Source organism: Morone saxatilis, unplaced genomic scaffold (genome assembly GCF_004916995.1).
Source record: "Morone saxatilis isolate NCDOM2014 unplaced genomic scaffold, NCSU_SB_2.0 Contig16, whole genome shotgun sequence".
Classification (NCBI taxonomy): domain Eukaryota; kingdom Metazoa; phylum Chordata; class Actinopteri; family Moronidae; genus Morone; species Morone saxatilis.
The window spans coordinates 13,215,331-13,236,464 of NW_023339718.1; the positions used below are offsets into that span (position 1 = coordinate 13,215,331).

Consider the following 21,134-nt stretch of genomic DNA (forward strand, 5'->3'; position numbering starts at 1 on the left):
TTAATGAGCACAACAAGATTAGCATTTCAAATAAACAGAAACATCTGAAGTTCATTATTCCGTTCAGTGTCTTGTTGCATGCTCAGGATTGTGTCTCACCCATTAGCTGTTGTGATGCCGATTAGCTGTAAACGATAAATGGCAAAACTGAGCAGCAGGAGCAGCAGGTTAAGGTGTGAAGGGGGTTCTTTGATTAGTATCACAGCATTCAAGCTTGATCCTTTAATAAATACAAAATGGAGTTTTATTTTAAATTACTGTACACCTGAACAATGAAGTTTCATAAAACACATTTAAAATCATTTCCTCTCATAAATAGAAACAACTCAACTCCTGCTACCATGATAATGCTTAAATGTAAATGAATAAAATGATGATTGGATTAATAAACTTACAGCCTGAGGGTGGATTTACCTTTTTACATTTCTGACATGTAGAAAGCACAAAAATGAGCTTCAGTTTAGATTTTAAGTGTATAAAGTCAATCAGTCAATTTGATAAGTAGAGGCAGTAATTCAGTCTGATTCAGTATGGTGTTATTGACCACTTGCCGCCACAAACAGTAACGCTGATGTCTCTATTTCACATGCAGAACAACTGGTTCCAGTTTTTGCTCTTACTGAGCGGATACAGGATCATGACCTTGGTTAAGCTTCGTGTTGTCAGGGAAACCAACATAAAGTATGCTGTGTGTGATTGTGAAGACCAATAAATGCTGTTTTTTTATTTCTGACTTAAGGTTGTTTAACACTTTTGTGCATTCAATAACATCCTCATAAGAGGTAATTAGGGTGAAGTGCTAAGAGGCAGAAAATGAATACATGTGCAAGGCAATTTTGGAGGACTTGTAGTCTCTGCTGGGAAACATTGTGCACACAATCATTACCTACCACAGCACCTTAAAGGGGGGGGGGCTTTTTAATACTACCCGATAAACACTGGTGGGAATTCATACCAGCATACAGTTTATTTTTAACATCAATGAATACCAAAAATGTCCCAATCTGCCCTCGTCATGACATGTTCTGCCTGCATTTACCCTCTTAAGACAACGTAACCTATACAAGAGCATAGGGAACGTTAAGTGATGAATGTTTCTTCACAATGACCACACAGCCTTGGGTCGACTCAATTTCCACTTTAATTCTTCTGGCCTCTTGCTCTCAGCACTCCTGTCCCCCAACCTTTTCTTTGTGCCTCCTCAACATCATCTACACATCCAGGGTCTGTACAAAGGCTGCAGAACCAAGGCTGCAACTATGCTTTATGAAAAGGGTAAGACGGGGAGAGGGGGTGGAAGAGACGAGAGACTTTGTTTTTTTACTTTCTTTTTTTTATGTTTTTTGTAAAGGTCTTTTTTCAGTGATGTCCTTTCCATGGCCAAGGACAGTAAAACAGAAGACTGTGATCTGATTTTGTAGCATCACAGATCCAAGGAAAATCAAAGAAAAATAAACAGCAAACAGTATGACACATCTGTGAGGACATCCTGTAGATCATAGAGGAAGATGGAGGTAGCATCAAATAAAGTAAACAATTAAATAAATCTATGTAGGATCTTTCAGACATAAATGTTTTTTTTTTCCACTTTGAGTTCAGCAGGGTCACAACACTAAAACGCCACATACGCAGTACAATCCAGTCTTCAGCTTGAGTACAGTCCTCCTCGCAGGCTTTGAATGCGTAGGTTTGCCATTTAAAGCATCGGTCAGTGATGAACACGTACGATGTCACTGCGTGGTGTAGGGCTTTGGCAGGCGGGACACAAGATGTGATTGGAGGCTGATATAGTGACAGAGTTTAGTGGTTGTGATTCCCTCTGCAGACAGGAACGGCAGAGCAAGTGACCACAGGTGAGGCGGTAGACTGATGATGCAGATTTAGAGTAAACGGAGACCGAACAGGAACACGCTGAGCACTTCTTCTCACCTGGGAAACAAATGTGAGGAGAAAATCAGTGGGTTTATACTGATTTAACATTAGACGTTGTAAACAGGTATAAACTCAAAATATTGTGTTTTCAGTGTATTTCAGGAGGACTTTTATCATGTGTTGTAAATGAAATCCTTTCTCTTAACCAACAACATCCTCAGTTTTTGATTTCTTGCAACCCAGAAGGCCTCTCAACAAGTGCTTTGCTTTTGTGTTTATGAGAAAGAAAGGGACATTTTCCAATTCAGAAATAAACTCAACATGTCTTCTGGCTGCGCTGAGGCTCCTATTCATGTAAAAATTAAACAGCAAGATCTAAAAGGGATCTTTTTCAAGCTCGACAAACTCTATACTCAATGTTAGTGCGGGACTGGATCAAACACAGCTCTGCATTAAAAGAATGAAAGGGGCCGAGACAAGAAATACATGCGACTCTGTTGCCTCGTCTAGAGTTATCTGAGAAGTTACAATAAAGATTTTTGCCTTTTTTTTTAATCTTCCTTTTTGCTAGGTCACCATTTGAAGGCACTGATAGATTGCTAGATGTCACTAAATCCTACATTGTTAGACCAGTGTGTAGGATTTAGGCATTTGATTTGGCATCTACCAGTGTAGTTGAAGATTACAACCCCCTCGCCTCACCCCCCCACTCCAAGCCTGTAGGAAAACTACGGCTGCTGCGAATCAGAAACTCGCCAAAATGCCTCTTTCTCGAGCCAGTGTTTTGTTTGTCCATCTGGGCTACTGCAGAAACATGACGGTTCAACGTGGCAGCCTCCGTGGAAGAGGACCCTCTCCCCCCTGTATATAAAAATGGCTCATTCTAAGGTAATGAAAACACAACGATTCTTATTCATAAATGTTTCACAGTGGACTTCCAACCTGTCGGCATGCCTGGAGTACCTGCAGTGTGACAGTGCTGTGAGGCGCTTGGTGGTTCAGAGTCAGGAGTAACAAGTCTCTGCTGGGACAAGTTTGAGGTGAAGGAGGGTCGGCCCTGCAGGGCGGAGAAGAGGGCTTCATCCAGGCTGGCTGACAAACGCTGCTCATGAGAGCTGGGGACTGAAGAAATATGGTGAACTGACACAACAGACAAGTAAGCAGGAGAAAAAAAAAGAAATATGATTTAGGGTTTTACTCTTACAAAGCATGTTATACTCACTTGAAACCGCATTGTTTCTTGGTCTTTTTGTTTGAGGTAGTTGTTGCGTCTCAGCTGTAAACCCTTCATTTGATTCTTTGGGAATTCCACTTAGATCTCGTTTCTTTCTTCTCTCTAACTCTGATTTATTATCTGTAGTAAAAGGCTGGGAGTCTGATGTTTGATCTCCATTATCTGATGAATGTCTTAATCCGGTGTTTTCTATTTGTGGAGTCCTGTTTATATTTCTGGTGCCAGCACTGTATTGAATAACAGTATTGTTTGAAGAGCTTTGACTGAAACTTGGAGAGTTCTGGGACTGTTCATCTCTTTTAGAGGCTATAAGTCTTGAGGCCTGTGGATCATCGCCCTCCCCTCGTCTTCCCAACATCCCTTCCCTCCTATTCATCCCTTTTTGCAGGACGAAGTGGTCAATGCGGCTTTTCAGTTGGGGGTTAGGAAGAGGCTGGGAGGTCGAAGTGAACGGGACGCCGGTGAAGGGGTCATTCGGTGGTCGACCCCAAGTGGCTTCTCTCTTCTGGTGCTCCTCCAGAGTGGTGTTGTCCACTGACACACCACTGGGGAGCAGCATGGGTAGCATCATAACCTCCTGAGTTATTGGGTCAAGGAACTCTTCTGGGATGGAAAGATTGCTGGAGTCAGATAAAAAGCAAACAGATAATTATCAACGTTGTCAGAAAATGTATAGATTTTATTATTATAAGCTCTTTATTATCTAAAACAAGAAGGACATTAAACAGAAATGTAATTTTTTTTTATACAAGGCTGCTTCATAAAAACATACCTTGGAGGTGTAGCTGCTTGCAGTAGCGGCTTCGACTGGCTGACAGAAGAGGAGAAAAGTACAGGTTGTGGCAGCCGTCTTTCACTGGCCTCGTGGACTCTTTTAACCCTCTCTACTTCTTCTGCGGGGCAGCAGCGAGCAGGTTGTCCCCACACAACCAAAGCCTTGAGCCCCAGAGCAGATGCTGCACCGCCGAATGGCACAGTCACACGAAGTTGTGTCACAGCACCTAATGAGAGCAGACCCCGGCTCCATAGCTCCTCTTGCCGACAGTTTGCAGGTTGTGGAGGAGGAAGCGACAGGAAAGGGGGGCGGGGTCTAAAATTTGAACGTGAGAAACAGACTCGGGTCTCCTCCCTAAGTTCGCAACGACCTACCAGTTTGAACTCTGGTTCAGGATTACTGGATTCAGTGTTTGACTGACACTTGACCCCATGGCCCCTTCGTTCAGGCTCAGTTAGAGTCTCTTCTCCCCACTGTTGGGCCTGACGACTCCACTGGTGGCCATTATTGCGGCGAGATTTACGGCCGTGCTGTTGTTGCTTTTCTCTGTTCTGTTCGTGCTGGTTCTTTACCTGCATCTGCTCCTTTTGCTGAACCTGTCCGTGGCCTTGACTGATATTCTGGGAAGGTCGCTGATCAGAGCTGGTGCTGATCTCCAGTTTCTTGCAGGCCTGTCCTTTGTCCATACCCCAGGGCCACAGCTCCACATCCACCCTGCACAGCTCCACCTGGAAGCCAAACTTCAATGTCACCTGAGAGGAATGGAGGAAATGGATATATGTATTAATTGATTAATGTACTACTAGTGCTGCCACAGAACCTATCCACCTAAAAAAAGTGGACAATTAAGAGGTGCTGCATTCTGCCTTAAGAGTGCTCATGCCTTATGTGCAAGGATTTTTATTGGATGATGAATCAAAAACTCTTGAAAAATACAGACTAGGTTTGCAAAGGCCTCTAGGCCAACTTGAATACAAAGCAATATTTCCAAGACTGCACGTCTATTAATTTTACAGTAATATTTCTGATACTATGACACTGAGTGTGGCTACCTCTATGAAGAATGCTTAAACGAGAACTTTTCTTGGCATTAGTTAAAAAGAGCATTGCCCTCACAATCTAGGACATAAAGTAGAATTTTACTTTAGACACACACCAGCCTTGAAGATGGGAAAAGAAGGATAAGGTTATCTAAAGAGACAAGTCAACACTGCAAGAGAAAGATTAGCTACTTCTGTGTGTGTAATGGCTCATCTGGTTAAATAGCCTGATCTGACATGGACATTTTGCCAAATTTACACTTCAAAGATTTAATTATTCAAATGAAATGAAGTGGTGCTCTTTGGTAGTGATCGCATTAGTCTGCCACAGAATGTAAGGCCACAGGTAAATATGTTTTAAAAAGGAGAACGAAAGCCGAAGCTTACCTGTACAGGTGGACGCAGGAAGTACTCCAGTTTGAAGCCCTGCCTCCGGACAGCGGGGTCGGGCGACACAAGGTTTGTGACATCATAGCCATCTGCACATAGCTGCAGAAGAAAAATAGATCAAATAGGTAATAATTACATTTTTAGTGAAATGTACACTAATACATTAAAGCAAACTTCCTGTGTCTGTCCAGTTATTTTTAGTTCACAATGAAGATGTTAATTTGTGAGTGTGTAAGTAAGACATCTCGTATTCTCTGTTAATGTGTCTTAGAGAAGCACATTAGAGCCAGACTAAATAATATGATAAGCCACAAGCAATATAACAATATAATAATATAAAAAGGACATGGTAGAAGAGGAGTTAAAAAAAAGAATTAAAAGGAGAGAAATAACATCTTTCATCCCAAGTGTGGAGAAAATACAGCCATGATCAGATTACAAAATACCAACAAAAAAAAAAAGAACATAACAAGGTCAGTTGTGATTCAGGCACCCACACAGCACTTTGTCCCTCTGCTTCTTTATTTTCACATCTTTGTCCTTTACCTGAAACCTTTGCCATTATGCATCCACTGTATACGTTCCTTCTTATTCATCTCAACACATATTGGACCTATTCCTAAACTTTCTTACAAGGGGAAAGGTGAATGATGCTCTCACAAGACATTATGTGGGTGCAGAAATGAGGGTTTTAGCTTGTTTAATGTCCTAAGTAACTCTAGTTACATGTCACCTATGTGACAGGAAAGAATGGCACATCAAATCATCATCATAAAAAAAATAGCTGGAGGAAGGTACAGTTAAGTGACAGATCCACGAAATGTGTCGCACCTTGTTGCAATGAACTGTTGTATAAAAGTGTGGCAGACAGAGATTCACAACCATATTCTCCAACCTGTGGAGAAAAGAATATACATTTTAGAGCCATACATGTTCCCTTGCGTCAGCCTACAGGTGAAGGACAAATGGAGAATTTAGTGAATGCCACTGTTCAACACTGACACACTGACACACCACACTGTCCTACATTATAAGAAGGTAATCACATTTTGCTGATGTGTCCGCTTATTAGTTTAGACGTTTGACCTCATAACAAAGCTAGCTTTACAGACCTTCACCTTCCATTAACAATTTTCAACAGTAGGTGTGTGAACGATAATTACATAGCGATGAAAAAGACGGTGAAAGGTGGAAGATGGTGACCTCCCCTTACGTTTGACATCATCATTCAATAAAATGTGCAAATGTTTGGTGATTAAACACAAAATAAAGCACACAGCTCAAATCTGTGGACGCCACTATGGTTAGTGCTGAAATTATTAGTTGATTAATCCATTAGTTCATCAACATAAATTTAACAATTCAAATTAGTGACTGACCAGTTTAGTCAGTAGCAATAGTAAAAAGGAAAATGCCAAACATTCACATCTAAAATGTAGGGATTTGCAGTTTTATTTCACAAAGAAATGCTATCTAATTAAATGATTAATCACTGAATAGATTAGTCAATTAAAGGAAAATAAATCCGCACCTATTTTGATAATTGATTCATCTTTCCAGTCATTTTTCAAGCTGTAGGCTACTACCCAACATTTGATGGTCCCAGCATTTCATATGTAACGTTAACTTAACTAAGGACTGGCTACTGTTCTTGGTCATAGTTATTTATATATAAATAAAAAATTTAAAAAGTGTTTGTGAACTGTTATCAAATAACTAACCTAACCTTAGTAACGTTAACAACCTCATGATGGCAACGTGTTCTGACATTATACGGAACAAACCAGCGAGAAAGTAACTTGAATATTGACGGATAATGAAAATAACATGAATGAAAATAACATTTAGCCCTTCATTTTAATTTCTGATCCAGCTAGCAGTTACTGGAAACTACAAAGTTACATTTAATAAAATGACTGTAATTAATTAAACTGTAAATGTAACGGTCGCCAGTAGTGCAGGCTCCTCAGATATAAATGACCGTTAAAGAGACGTTACTTTGTGCGTTAACGTATATTCCAGAACGAGCGTACCATTCCGAGCTAGCTAGCTAACGTTAGCTTGCCTTATGGAAAACCTAACACCAGCGAGTTAGCTGTTGGCTAACATTGCTAATGCTGAGCAAGTCTCACAGTGTTCACATCGGCGTAGTTACACTAAAGCAGACAAAGCTTACGTTGCTTGGTCGTTGGCCAACGTGGCTGTTTTCACTCTTTATTTGGCTCCTCTGACTAACTTTAGAAGGTAGCTGGCTAACAGCTACTAGCCTTTAGCCAGTACAAGTATGGCAACCGAGAAGAGACATGCGTCACATTTGGCGAAATTCGTCAGTGTCCAGGATGCAACAGGTGAGTAAAAATACCTAATTTAATTGAGTGTCTGCTGACGTTATGTTGTCTTTACCCTCCACACTGCTTACATGTCGATAGTTAGCCCTTTTAACATTTTAAAGGTTTCACTTTATTATCTCTAATTACACTACACTTTTATTTATTTTACCTTTATTTAACCAGATAAGTCAACTGAGAACCAGTTCTCACTTACAATGACCACCTAGAGGCAGCAGCAAGAGACAATCCAATAAAACAAGTAAAACACACATACAGCTAATGTAAATACAATTTGGAGGTACTTTTACTTGAGCACTTGGATTTTATGCTACTCTATACTTCTGCTTCATTACATTTCAGAGGAAAATATTGCACTTTTTGATTACATTTATTTGACAAAGGTCCTTGATACGTTGCAGACAATTTAAGATTTTACAAAACATAACCAGCCTGTAAAATAAGATGCATTGCTTCAAAACTACTCAACAGCATGCAAAATAGTTAAAATCATCTCCACCTAAACCAGCTATAACTACATTTAAATGCTGCTGAGATGTTAATGCATCTGTACTAATAATTAATTTGCATAATATATATTAATGTACTGAAAGAAACCATTCTGCACAATTTAATTTTGATACTTATCTTGCTGATAATAAGTAATAATAAATAAGTATTTTCAATGCAGGACTTTTACTGTAATGGAGTATTACTACAGTGTGGTATTACTACATTTATTGAAGTACAGTATCTGAATACCTCTTCCACATATGGCCAGGTTAACCAAAGTTTACAGTTATTGTCCTAATTGTTTTAATACTTAGAGGTTTAGAGAGGTAAAGCTGCAGTAATTAACAGTAAAAGTAGAAAGAAATATGTTCTTTCATCTCGTTAATCATCTCATAACCCCTGAGATTTAATCCTGAACTGCTGTGATAAAAGGCATGTGCCTAGAATTCATATTCCGATATTTGATTCCCAGAATAAAATCTTAACCACAGGACAAATGATTTGCTCAGTGACACAAAGTGCTGAATTATTCACATATCTTTATTAGTTCTGCTGAATTTTAACAAAGGGGTGGTTTTAATCAAGCCAGAACAGTACTAATAACATAAATGCAAACAATAAATTTGAAACATGTATAAAATCTGTAGCATTTTGTTCTCTAAACAATGCAATACTGTAACTACATTTATCACCTACATCAAAAGGAACATCATTTTTGGACAGGGTTGCTATGATTGCACCATTATGGTAGGCCAATAGGCTATCTACACAGTTAAAAAAAACACATAAAGGAAAGCTCAAATGGCACATATTTTCTCTGTCAGTTCACCATAATATAATAACAGTAATAAAGATGATAATACTATGTAATACCTTAGAGATAAGTTAATATTCTTGAGCAACATCTTTGTATGCTGGCATAAACAACACATATAAAAGCCATGATATTCACATCTGAGTCTACTGTACATCATAACTTGTGTGTAGGACACTACATAGTGCAGTTAGCCTGAATGCTTCCTTTAAAGAGGCATACTCTCCCACTTTTCAGATTTTTTTTTAAACTTACTTCTCCCCTGCTTTGTCTATACAGAAGAAAGTAGAGTTTTCTAGGATACACAGACTCCCCCAGCTTTGATGTACATCTTACTGTACTTAAAGCCCCCCACCCCCGAAAAAATCCTTTTGCTCTTAATATATCTTCACTTGCTGTATTGCCACTAGTCCCTCTATCCTCAATCTCATAAGCTGAAGCTTTTCATATGTAAACACACATGCACACACCCGCTCTCCCACACACACACTCACACACATTTACAATCTATACCTATTATAAGTATTTCTTTCTAGTATCATACATTCTATATATTTTTTTTTTAAACTTTGGGGATTCTGACTGATTTCTTGGCTGTAAATGCACGACGTGAATGACACAATTATCATAATAACGAAATTCAAATTGTGTGCTTACTTTCACATCCTCCTTGCAGCTCAATGAGAAGAAATTTGAGTTGGGAGCGCTCAGAAAGCTCTCTAATGACCTCTAGTGTTTGCTTTTAGTCACCGCAGACAAGCCGCAGTGAAGGGGAACCAGGTTCGCCCACGTATTAAACTTATTATATATTAACTTGGGGTTGATTATCTGCTAAACATATCTATTTAATTCAATTTGTAGAAAATATAAACTCTGTTGGTCTTCATGATGTGTTTAAATGACTCATGCTGTTGGACCCTGTGCATGAAATGACTTGAAAACTGAATCAAGAAATCGGTCTGTGTGATCTTTAACGTCAATATCTGAGATTTAAATGAAATAGTCCAGCCATATGTAATAATGTTGTGTAACTGGTTTGCTGATATTATAATTAAAGCACAAAAAATGATAATCACACTCTCGATTTCTTTTTCATCTATTCCCAGCATTAGTTATTCTTGTATACTTGCTGGAGAGAATGGAGTAAGGCGCTCTCTGGCCAAAAATGCAAGTTAACATCACACACTCTGACCACTAATTCTACTTTTACATTACCAGTGACACAGACTTACAATGAATAAATACCGCATAATATTCTTGTTGATAATTTCTGACAATATCCCTGATTGTCTTGGTCCTTTTCTAGCATGGGAATGAAATGACCCCTGTATTAGTGCTGTAATCTAAACATTGTCATTTAACATTTTCTTTCTCTGCCAGCCACCAGTTTGGCACACTTTTCATGAACACTGGTTATGTAGGATGTGTGCAACTAGTGAAAGACTGTTTGGAGGTTGAAAAATAACTGATAGATTGGATATAGTTCAACTTCCTGTTCAGATGATCTGCTTGTTACTGATAATGTTGGATTTTGCAGTCTGCCTTAGTTGCTAGTGTCTATAGTTGCTTTGAAAAGTATGTCAGACCGAACTGATTTATTCTATTGTAGACTGAAATGTTTTTCAACTGTATGCTGAAGTGGTTTTGTGTGAGAGGCCTTGTCCCCATGAGTGTGTTGAACTGGACAATAAGTTTCATGGAGATGTCTCTATATCTCAGTGGACTCTATCCTCTCCAAGCGTGAGGGTCCTGCCCAGGGAGGGGCAAGCTGGTGGAGAGAAGGGGGGCCCTTCTGGTCTTCACAAGGTGGGGAGATGGTGAGGGCGATGGGGCCAGAGATAGAGGGTGGGGGCGGAGGAGACAGAGGTGAGAGGGCTGGTGGTGGAGGTGGAGAATTGGACGAGGTGGGGGAGGTGGTGGTGGTAGTGGTAATAGTGGTAGTGGTGGACGTTGTGTTTGGTTTGGCTCCCAACTGGCTCATACGTTTTTCCAAAGCTTGGTTCTTCTGCAGCGTTTCCACATAGCTGAGCTGCAGCTGTGCCTGGTATTTCAAAACCCGTTCCTTCTCATCCTGCCAGGTGTGTCGCTCCTGGTCAAAGTTGAGGGCCTGGCGTTCCCGTTGCTGCCGCTCCAGGCGTAATGCAGCCTGCAGCTGCTCTAGTTGCCTGCGCAGCTCCCCTGCTTCATCCCAGTGACCCTCCTGCACTCCTGCTCGCTGGTGGGCATCCTGACGCAGTTGCGCCTCCTGGCACAGTTGGGCCTCGTGACGTAGCTGGGCCTCTTGACGCATTTGGGCCTCATGGCAGAGCTGGGCCTCCTGGCGCAGTTGGGCCTCCTGACGGAGCTGCACCTCTTGACGCAACTGTGCTTCTTGCCGTAATTGGGCCTCTTGACGGATTTGGGCTTCATGGCGCAGATGAACCTCCTGGCGAAGCTGGGCCTCCTGGCGGAGTTGAGCCTCTGGTCGGATTTGGCCATCCTGACGTATTCGGAGGTCCTGCTGCATGTGAGCATCCTGACGCTGCTGTGCGTCGCGCCATTGAGCTTCTTCGCGTTGCTGCCTCTCCTGTCTCTGAGCTTCCTGCCTTTGGGCTTTGGCTTCATCACTCTGAAGACTCAGCAGTGTGTCAGATGTGGGGGTGAGGGAGTTAGTTGAGGGCTCACCGGGGTTACGTGGACAGTGTACAACTCCCCAAGGTGGCAACAGCCCTGCAGCAGCTAAGTTAGGACTCATGACAACTTCTGCTCCTCTGCTCGCTTCACTCAGAGCCCGCTTTAAACTAAGCACCTCTGCCTCAAATACACCCAGCTTTTCTCTAAGGAGGGACACCTGTAGAAAGGAAAATACATATCACAGGAGAATATAATTTAATTTTCAATGTAGTATTTGACAGTCAGTATTTCTGTGGACTGAATAAAAACAACAGAATAAAAGAACAAAACAAAAAAACATCAGATATAAATAGTGTACATAGTTATAGAGAAATAGAGATAATGTGTAAAAAGATTCACACAGACATTCAAACAAATACACATCCAGCTGTGTTTGCTATACATGCATGACTTCAAGCATGCACATGTATGCACATATACTGAACAAAAAGCAGCAGTGATGGATGTCTGTACTGTCATTTGTTAGACCAGTCTGTTGAAACAGGTGAGACTAATAGTACAGACAGAAAAAACTGTGAGTGGGCCTTGATGGATAGTGTGAGAGCAGTCATGTGAATACTTTTTCTTATTTTACTGTTGCATGGATTGTAAGTTGCCCTACTATAGATACTAAGAGCTAGTGATAAATGGATGAATTGTAAATTGTACTTAATAGGAGATTAAACTTAAACTTGCTACCTTTTCCATAAGGAATACACAACATACATATTATTTGTGCGTGAGCTGTTTATGAGGTCATACAGTACAAAGGAAAAAATCGTTGCAACTGTAATATATAATGTTGCCCAATCCCCTATTTGTCCTAGTATCCTCGCCAAGTTTTTGGAATCCCTCCGAAGGATTTTGAGGATTAAATGCTCAACAATCTAGATTTAGTGGTAAGCATCCCAATCCTGCAATCTCACTTGTTGTAGAATATAATTTGACTGCTTTGGATAATAATCAACATTGTGTTGCTCTTTTCATAGACCACTCTAAAGCCTTCGATAAAGTCCACCGTTCCCTCCAATGATCATAATGGGCCTAGAATAATGTAAGCGTTACATCCTGTAGCTTGTGGTAAGTTTCATGTGTTTTGCGTGATGCATAGCCACCTGAGGGAGATAAAAATCCAGACAAAATCTGGTCTGATCAGTATTTAGTGAGACAATTTTTAAGTCCATAAATACCAGCAATATACAATTGTAATGGGATTCTAATTCTATTTCAAACCAGATAATGTGACAAACTATTGGGCTTTAATATTATTATCACCAAAGGTACTTATTAGCATAAAATGTGGCAAACTTTTTTACAATCCTGGACAGTCACCTTGGCGCTCCTAATAATGAAATAATGATAAGACTGACAGTCTCTCAAATATTTATGCTGACAAATTTAACGACTTTGATTTCCTGACCGAACTGGGGCTTTCTATATAGAAATAAGACTTGTTTTTACACAATCTACGTACATAAAATTGGGAAATGAACCTAAAGCATTTATCTGTCTTCACTTTTCAGTGTAAGGAAATATATTGGATCTCATGTTTTCAGATGCTAAGCTGGCACTGCTGGCACATTTTGTTACACTGAGAAAGTCCTATACACAAATTATCATAATATCTTAAATCTTACAGGGTTTTACATGAGACACTTAAAAGTCATTTTCTGTGCTCTATATACTGAAAAGTGAGATACCGTGAAGCCCTTCATCAAAAATCTTACGATAAATCTTACTAATAGTAAATTGTTATGTTATGTTTGAAGACTGTTTAAAGGACCAGTGTGTAGGATTTAGTGTCTTGTAGTGGTGTAGTCGCAGATTGCAACTCACTCGCTTCACCCTCTCCTGCCGAGGAGAAACTAGAGTGGCCCCAAAGCGTGGGAAAAACAAACGGCCCTGTCTAGAGCCCGTGTTAGGTTTGTCCATTCTAGGCTACTGTAGAAACATGGCGGTTCAATATCGTAGCATCTGTAGAAGGCAACCCATGGAGTCTGTACACAACAATTCTTATTTCTAGGTGATTATACATGAAAACATAGCTATGCATATTACTATTCCATTTCTGCCAATATATCCTCCTAAACATGACACATTGGATCTTTAATGGATTGTTTACTTCTTTGAATTATGAATTAGTTTGTGCTTTGAGTATAAACTAACTGAAAACCTACCTCTGACAGAGTCCTCCTCAGCTCTCCCTCACACTTCTCCAGCTCCAGACTCTTGGTGCTATAGGAGTCCTTCAGGCCCAGCATGGCTTCCTCCCGCTCCCTCAGCTGGGCATTAAGCTCCTTCAGCTGTCCTCTCAGGGCCACCATCTCTCCAGCTCGCTGGGTCACTTCAGCCTGACTCTCCCTCAGCTGCTGCTTCAGCAGGGAGATCTCTCCTGCTTTCTGACACACCTGCCACATGAAGAATGAGGGAGTAGTTTAGTATTTAAGTACTGTGGTAAATATCCTCCCTATCCCACTGCATACAAGGGGATAGCTTATACACACATACATATACACATACACACACACATACATAGGCAGCTTCACACGCAACCGTATACTCAGTGCTCCACTGCTCAGTCTACCATGATGCAACCCTGATAACATTTTACTGAACTAGTCAAGCGCACCAACTCATATACTCATATCTCACCTCCCACTTGGTCTCCTCCAGACGAGGCAAGATGTCAGCCTGCTCCTTCCTGTAATCCAGACACTTTCTCTCCAGCTCCTCTCTCTGGGCCAACAGAGCCGCCATCTCCTCCTGGAGCCTCCTCTTGTCCTGGGACAGACGGCTAATCTGGGCCTGCAGGGCAGTCTGGGAGCGCTGAGCACGACGGGTAACCTGCAGAATTTTTTTAAAAAATGATTGACTTTGTTATAAATTTTAGATTGTTTTATCAGCTTTCTCTTATACAGAGAGTTCCCTAACAATTAGAATCCCAAGATGATATTTAAATACCACACTTAACTTAAATATTGAATACTGAAATAACACCATATTTTTTAAATTGGGCTTGTTTTTGGTTTATATGTCCCTTAGCAGCAGTATAGTTCACGTCCAATTTCTTCAACTTTTAAACTGGATTTTACAAATAAAATCAACCTTCTATTGTGTATTTACCCCCAAAAAAATCTTATTATTGTATCAAATTTCGACCCCATGTTTCAATCTGCACCTCTTCTAGGATTTCACACAGGTTGCACCTGGACTCAAGATGCAAGTTAAGAAAAACAAAGTGCAGTGGAATCCTGAGGATGTTTAGTAGGATCACAAAATGTAGGGAGGTCACCTGCTGCAGGCGCGAGGCATAGTTCTGTCTCAGCTCGTCCATCTGTCGCTCCCAAACACGTTGCTTCTCCTCAAACACCTGAATGATTGCTGCCTCACTTTGGTCCAGGTTTCTGCGCATATGCTGCACCTGGTAGAAAAGAGGAAGGCATTAGGCCACAAAGCAGCCACTTAAATAATAAAAGTAGAATAAATCCAGCATGGATAACAAAATGTGAGACTGCCAGGAATTCACCTTTTCAGCAGCCAAAAAACTACTCAAGATACAGTTTGCCAGGAAAAACTGCACACAGGCCATAAAGCCAGAATTTGTAAAAATGTAATGCATTCATTTCTCAAATATTTAAAAGAAATACCAATGTTATTTTTAACAAATCAAGGTCTGAAAGGTTTTTGTCATCTTATACCACATCAAATCTCTAAAAACAAGACAGTAAAATGATACTTGAAGCCTGTTAGCACATTTCTCTAACACACATTATTTGTAGGTTGAATGCTGAGAATGCATTTATGATCCAAAGCTGCCTTTGGGGATGTTAAAGGGTAATTTCATCCAAATTACAAAGAACACTTAGTTGGATCCAGCCATACAGATATGTATGAGTTTGGACAAATCCTGACAATAAAAAAGTATTTATTTAAATATTTAGTTTATCTGTCCACATAATATCAACCAGTGCCACACTTTTCAATACAAAATTCATAACCAAGGACGTGTGTGGGGTTTTTTCTCACCAATTCATTTCAGTTCACATTCAATATACAACTCAGGTCACAGGGAAAATATCTATTTTTTTCTGTGCTCCTGTAAGTTTTATGTGCGGATGTTTTGAAGTATCTCTCTCAGAGATTCTCTGCCACCCCAATATAATGAAGGTGAATGGAATTTTTGTGATGCTTGTGGCATTGACAATATAGATTAAAAAGTGGCTTTCCAGAAACAATGTCCCTAGTTATTCATAGACCTCACTGTGGATGATTTTCACAATGAAAACTTTTGGCATTGAGTTCTGTGGATTATTCAGAGACACAGCGTCACTGTTTCTGGAAAGAGATGTTGCTGTTGAATTTAATTTAACAATGTTCTGAGCTCCACAACCAAAATTCCATTTATCTCCACTGTATTGGATTGGCAGCAGAGATCTTAACTGAGAAAATAAAAACAAAAATGTCTACATGACATTCACTGGTCCTTTAAGTGCCTTTAACTTCCCCTTCTTTTTAATGGAGTACTCACTTAATGTGAAACTACTACAAATCAGACATTTCTGAGTGGCCTCTGACCTCTTGCTCTTTCTCCCACAAGCGGTCCTCCAGGTCCTGGATGATGTCGTCAGAAGAGGGGGAAGGGCGTAGAGGTGCTGGGGCGTCACTCAGGTGGCTCAGCCTCTGATAGGACGAGGAGCTCTTTCCTGAGGAGGACCGGCCACTGTCTGAGGCACTGAGCCCGTTCTGGAGGAAAGAACCACATCATGACACATTACAGCTGATAACGGTGAGGTGCATTAAGTGCCAGGCTAAGTGAGTGTGGATGATGGCCTTACCTGGTAGCCAGGCTTTTCCAGCTTGTCCAGGCCCGCAGCTGCTCCAACCATGCCCAACCTGTTGATGTGGCTGGTGGAAGCACTGAGAGGCCCCAGGACTGCTGGGGGCCCACAACCTGACCCCGAGCCTGTATAGGTAGGCAGGCTGGTCAGGGAGTTCCTCCCTGAGTCAGACATCCCTCCCTGAACCACTTCATTACCATTTCCCCCACCCTCACTTCTGCTGACCCTCACTGGGCTGTCCTGGTCCAGGAGTAAAGCCTCAGGGACCTCTCCTGATTCTCCTCCTGCTCCATCCCTTCCTCTCCTGCCTCCTCTGCTCTCACTGAACCCATCACTCCTTGCCTCAGTCTTGCCCTCGCTCCCAGCCCCTCCTGCCTGGCCCACCAGGTTCTGCATGGAGTGGAAGCTCTTGGGAACCACCGGCTTGAAGGCAGAGGGACGAACGAGGCCTGAGTTGTTCTGCATCGCCTACGATAGAGATGGAGGAAGGATGGAAGGAAAGACAGTAAGAACAATTAGCGACAAAAGAACATTGTAGTAGATAAAATGCAGCATTGTGATGTGTTAAGCATAATAACATAATATAGGGCATGCATTATACATATTATGATATAATTGGAACAGTTTGAGATACATTTGGTGTATTTCTGAGGCACTTTAATCGTGGCAAAAAGGTGGCATAAATCATAATTTTAAAGGGTAGGTTGAGAATCTTGTGTTATTGGTGGCAAAAATCATTATTCCTATTCATACTGGCTGTGAGGCCTTTCTAATGTGACTTCAGTGTAATATACTGCTGACAAGGTCTACAGTTCTTGTTAATACATAGCTTCAACTGTTAGATAGCCAAATAAAGAAGTTATCTTCCAAACTTATAGTCTTTTTAGTAAGAATTCCCACATTTAGTTTCTAGCCCCCAAACCACAGCTCAGGGACACAAAAGGCTGTAATGGAAGAAACCAACATGATTTAGCTAATTAAGACTGTTAGCTCAGCATAGGCTGAACTTTAGAATGCATTTGTGAAAGAGTGAAAGAGTGTGAAATTCCCTTATTTAGTTTCGACACTGTTTCCTTGCTTAACTGCAGTAGAAGCATGATAAACAGAAAAAGGAAAACATATACTACAAAGATTTAGGAAGGTGCCCACTTGATTTATCCAACTGTGCTGCTACTGAAGCCTCACACTACACCCCTCACTTACATTTGAGTCACACTAGGAAGGAACCACTTCATTGCCGGTATGCAGAGGAGGCATGATTACAGCAACAAATAACTCTTTCAACATGAATGTGAGTTTTGAATTAAGACAAATTTAAAAAATCTGAACCTATTGTTCTAAGTACCTAAGTTCAAAATGTAAAAACATTTTCCACCCCGGTCTTCTAAATCAGTGGTGTCCAAACCTTTTCTGCTTGTGACCCCAAGGTGTGAATTTTGTTTTCCACCATTGCCTGCCCCAGTGATCATCTTTAGATTCAGTTTTCAACCCCTTTTCAGGGGGCTGAACCCCAGATTGAGAACTACTGTCTTCAATCTTGAAGTACCTGCTCCAGTTTCCCCGACACTGGCAGGATCTTGGGCGGGTTGTGGTTTGGAGGGTTATGGCTGATTGGATTGTTCTCGCTGTCAGTCCTGGTGGCTGCCATCTCTCTGTGATGGTGTTGGTTCATGCCAACGCCGTTCTTCTCATTTGCTCCTCGGCCCAAAATGTTCCCACAAACATCTAAACCTGCAGCCTGCATTTCCCTCTCCCTCTCTCTTTCCAACCTCTCGTTCTCCAGCCTCTCTCTTTCCCTTTCCCTCTCCCTTTCCCTCTCTCGCTCCCTCTCCCTTTCTATCTTCTCTCTCTCAATTCTCTCTCTTTCCCTCTCTCTGGCTCTCTCCCTCTCCCGCTCCCTCTCTCGCTCCAGCCTCTCCCTCTCCACTCTTTCCCGCTCCCTCTCCCGGTTCCTCTCCCTCTCTCGCTCTCTCTCTAACCTCTCTCGGTCCCAGTCTCTGTCCCGGTCTCTGTCTCTCCCCCTCTCACGCTGCCTCTCCCTCTCCCTCTCCCACTCCCTCTCCCGCCTGCCTGCTCCGTTGCCACATTCCAACTGGTTGTTGTTGGACGGGGCCGTCATGGTACATTCAGTGTTGGTGGAGGAGGCTGTTTCGGTGGGCCGGTCAGTTCCGGTACAGGTCCCAGTCCCGATACTAACACTCCCTCGTTCATCGCTAGAAGCCGTCCCGTCTGATATAGTCGCCGGGGGGCGGGGCAGCCGCTCTGCGCTGCAGCTGCGGTCGGCAGGGCAACGGCGAGAGAGAGGAGGGGCCCGAGGCAGGGTGGTCCTCGTGCCCACAGACTTCATGGCAAACTCCTGCTCTCCTGCCACCCCACTGCCAACACTGCCCATAGTGGGGGTCAAAGGTCAGGGATTAGAGGTTAGGAGTCAGGATTGGGGAGGGTCACAGAAACATTTGGAAGTAGTGTGGGTCATCACAACCTAATGCAGGTAGTGGGGGCACACACACTAGAGGAACACAGAAAAACGAAAGGAGTTATACAATATTGTAATTGCATAATAACTAGTTATACAATAATAGTTAATGCAGAATAGATTCCAACCCACATACAGGGGCAGCGTAGTCCTCCCACCATGATAAAAATGAAAAGGGTCAGACCGATAAGTCTGGACAATTATCTGTATAGTGAGGGTATAAATAATAAGTGTAAAAATATAACTTGTCCTCCAGTTTAATGATGATTTCTTTATGTTTATGGCATTTTTTTTTATCATGTATACACTTTGTAAGTTTTAATTATTTTTGACTATTGAACTATTGTTTGTTTTTATTTAAGTTAAGTGATGCTGGGTGAAAAGGTCACTCACACCAATCCAAAGCAAAAGTTACCCTGGATTTCACATCGTTGAACTGGAGGATGCTATTTGTTTTTGTTTTTTATATTTTTTTGTGAACACAAATACAGGAAGACCTGCACAAAATAAGTCTAATACAAATTATACAAAATAAGAGCCCTGCAACAAATACATTTTTGCAAACGCCTATGATATTATTTTTTTATTTTATATTTATAATAAGATTTTCATTCACTCTGCATCATATATATTTTGCTTTAATGCTTGTTCTTTGCTGAAATTTATTTAACTTTAACTTTTGAGTTTCCACAGACCCCACTGCTGTATGTTTTCAGTGGGGTAATCATGATAATAATAATTCTATATATTTTTTCATTCCTTTTTATCCTATTGAAAAATGTAGAATTGAGGGGTAGTGTTACTTCCTATCTCCTTCCCATTTCCACAAACTGAGATACACATTTAATGAAGGTGATAAAATATGGACATGGCCGTAAAGCATTTCTATTACACCAAACATCATTATCATTATTTATGTGTTTTATAGGCCATATACAAACAAATATATATTAATTTTGTTTGCCAAAAAATGATTCACAGAAGAAATAGATTAGGGGTCAATCACACCTCAGTGAGGCCAAACTCCCTGTTGGACCATTTATGAATTGAATGAATATTCAAACAAACTCTTTTGGAATGTGGGTTTAAGGAACTGTTGTGTACTGTCAAAACTAATAATAGATATAGAGCATGTGAAATCTTAATCAGGTTTATATATACAATTCTCATAAAATTAGTTAAGGTCCTAAAGTATCTAATTAGTAAAAGTAATTAGTAAAAATAATTTTAAGTATATTTTTAGGAGGACCTGATACCCCAAACACAACATTAGCATTAAGTAACTTAAGGGTTATTGTGACTTTTTAAGTTGTAGTCATTGGTGGTTTATTGGATTGCTGAACAAATAACTGGAACACATTAAATTAAAGTGCAGTGCAATCCAACACAACAATACCACAAACTATGGCCTAAATACCATAGTTTGTGAGCACCTCTCTAACACTGTCTCAATATCAATGTCTCAACCATAAACCTTTATGCAGGGCTGTTGTATTCGTTTGCATGAGGCTTCAGAGCACAGGTATTCCTGTTAATGTGTCCACTCAAAAATACAGTATATTCAGAGACTGTAGTTTGCTGTGTAGTTGAACTGTGTTGAATTATACTGAGACGTGTTTCTAGCATTTTGTGTCCCATTTCTTTCTTATTATTATTTCATCAGCCAGAGTAGACTAAATATTAGAAACACCTCTAAGTGCGCATCTAGGTACACCTCTAAGTGCAACATCTCTATATTGAGTCCGGCCTGGGACCTTTGTTGCATGTCGTCTACAACTCTTTCCCTTCTTTTCCTGTTAGCCAGTCACTGCCTCCTATCTGCTAAGGGCAAAAATGTCCAAAAACACAGAGAGAAACACCTCTGAGTGTAACACAATACAACATCACCACAAACTGCAGCCTCCAAAATGACCATAACATTGAATCAACAACTAAAACAGAATATAAAACCTTCTGGAAAGGGGGGATTTATTGCTCGACTGTTGCGTTAGTTTCAGATAGGTGTACCTAATAAAACAGGCAACTGAGCGGAATACAGACATAAATGCATGTGGGGGGATAAGAAGACTGTGTTTGTATATAAACTATATGTAGCCATGAATTACAGCATTAAAGAGCTGGCTTACATATGAACATTCACATCCCCAAAATCATACAGCAGCATATTACCCTGGCTTCTTATATAGATAGATAGATATAGACA

General features: G+C 40.9%; 2 protein-coding genes across 3 annotated transcripts in view; both read right to left on the minus strand.

The window, feature by feature from the left end:
- Positions 1-1,588: 1,588 nt before the first annotated feature.
- ubox5 (U-box domain containing 5) lies at positions 1,589-7,625 on the minus strand. Of its 2 annotated transcripts, XM_035659028.1 has the most exons (7): positions 7,488-7,625; positions 6,143-6,206; positions 5,309-5,410; positions 3,879-4,633; positions 3,095-3,726; positions 2,836-2,994; positions 1,589-1,929 (listed from the first exon to the last, which is right to left on the minus strand). In XM_035659028.1, the coding sequence occupies exons 2-7, from the start codon at positions 6,194-6,196 to the stop codon at positions 1,709-1,711; spliced, it is 1,923 nt and encodes a 640-aa protein (XP_035514921.1). In that variant the 5' UTR covers positions 6,197-6,206; positions 7,488-7,625; the 3' UTR covers positions 1,589-1,708. The 2 variants fall into 2 exon arrangements, with proteins under 2 accessions (XP_035514921.1, XP_035514922.1); XM_035659029.1 differs by lacking the exon at positions 6,143-6,206.
- A 1,078-nt stretch (positions 7,626-8,703) lies between these two features.
- Positions 8,704-21,134, minus strand: part of lzts3b (leucine zipper, putative tumor suppressor family member 3b) — a 13,079-nt gene continuing 648 nt past the window's right edge. Inside the window, exons 2-9 of the mRNA XM_035658244.1 lie at positions 18,510-18,964; positions 18,002-18,245; positions 16,453-16,923; positions 16,193-16,360; positions 14,910-15,038; positions 14,270-14,461; positions 13,795-14,025; positions 8,704-11,795 (exon numbers count right to left, since the gene is read on the minus strand). Of these exons, the coding sequence (XP_035514137.1) occupies positions 10,674-11,795; positions 13,795-14,025; positions 14,270-14,461; positions 14,910-15,038; positions 16,193-16,360; positions 16,453-16,923; positions 18,002-18,245; positions 18,510-18,847 (2,895 nt within the window). The 5' untranslated portion in view covers positions 18,848-18,964 and the 3' untranslated portion in view covers positions 8,704-10,673. The remainder of the gene's footprint in view (positions 11,796-13,794; positions 14,026-14,269; positions 14,462-14,909; positions 15,039-16,192; positions 16,361-16,452; positions 16,924-18,001; positions 18,246-18,509; positions 18,965-21,134) is intronic.

Coding starts and splice junctions, on each gene's coding strand:
- ubox5 (XM_035659028.1), bottom strand. CDS start 6,196: ATGGTTGTGAATCTCTGTCTGCCACACTTTTATACAACAGTTCATTGC. Junction 5,411..6,142: donor CAACAGTTCATTGCAACAAG/GTGCGACACATT, acceptor TTTCTTCTGCAG/CTATGTGCAGATGGCTATGA. Junction 3,727..3,878: donor CAAGCAGCTACACCTCCAAG/GTATGTTTTTAT, acceptor ATCTGACTCCAG/CAATCTTTCCATCCCAGAAG.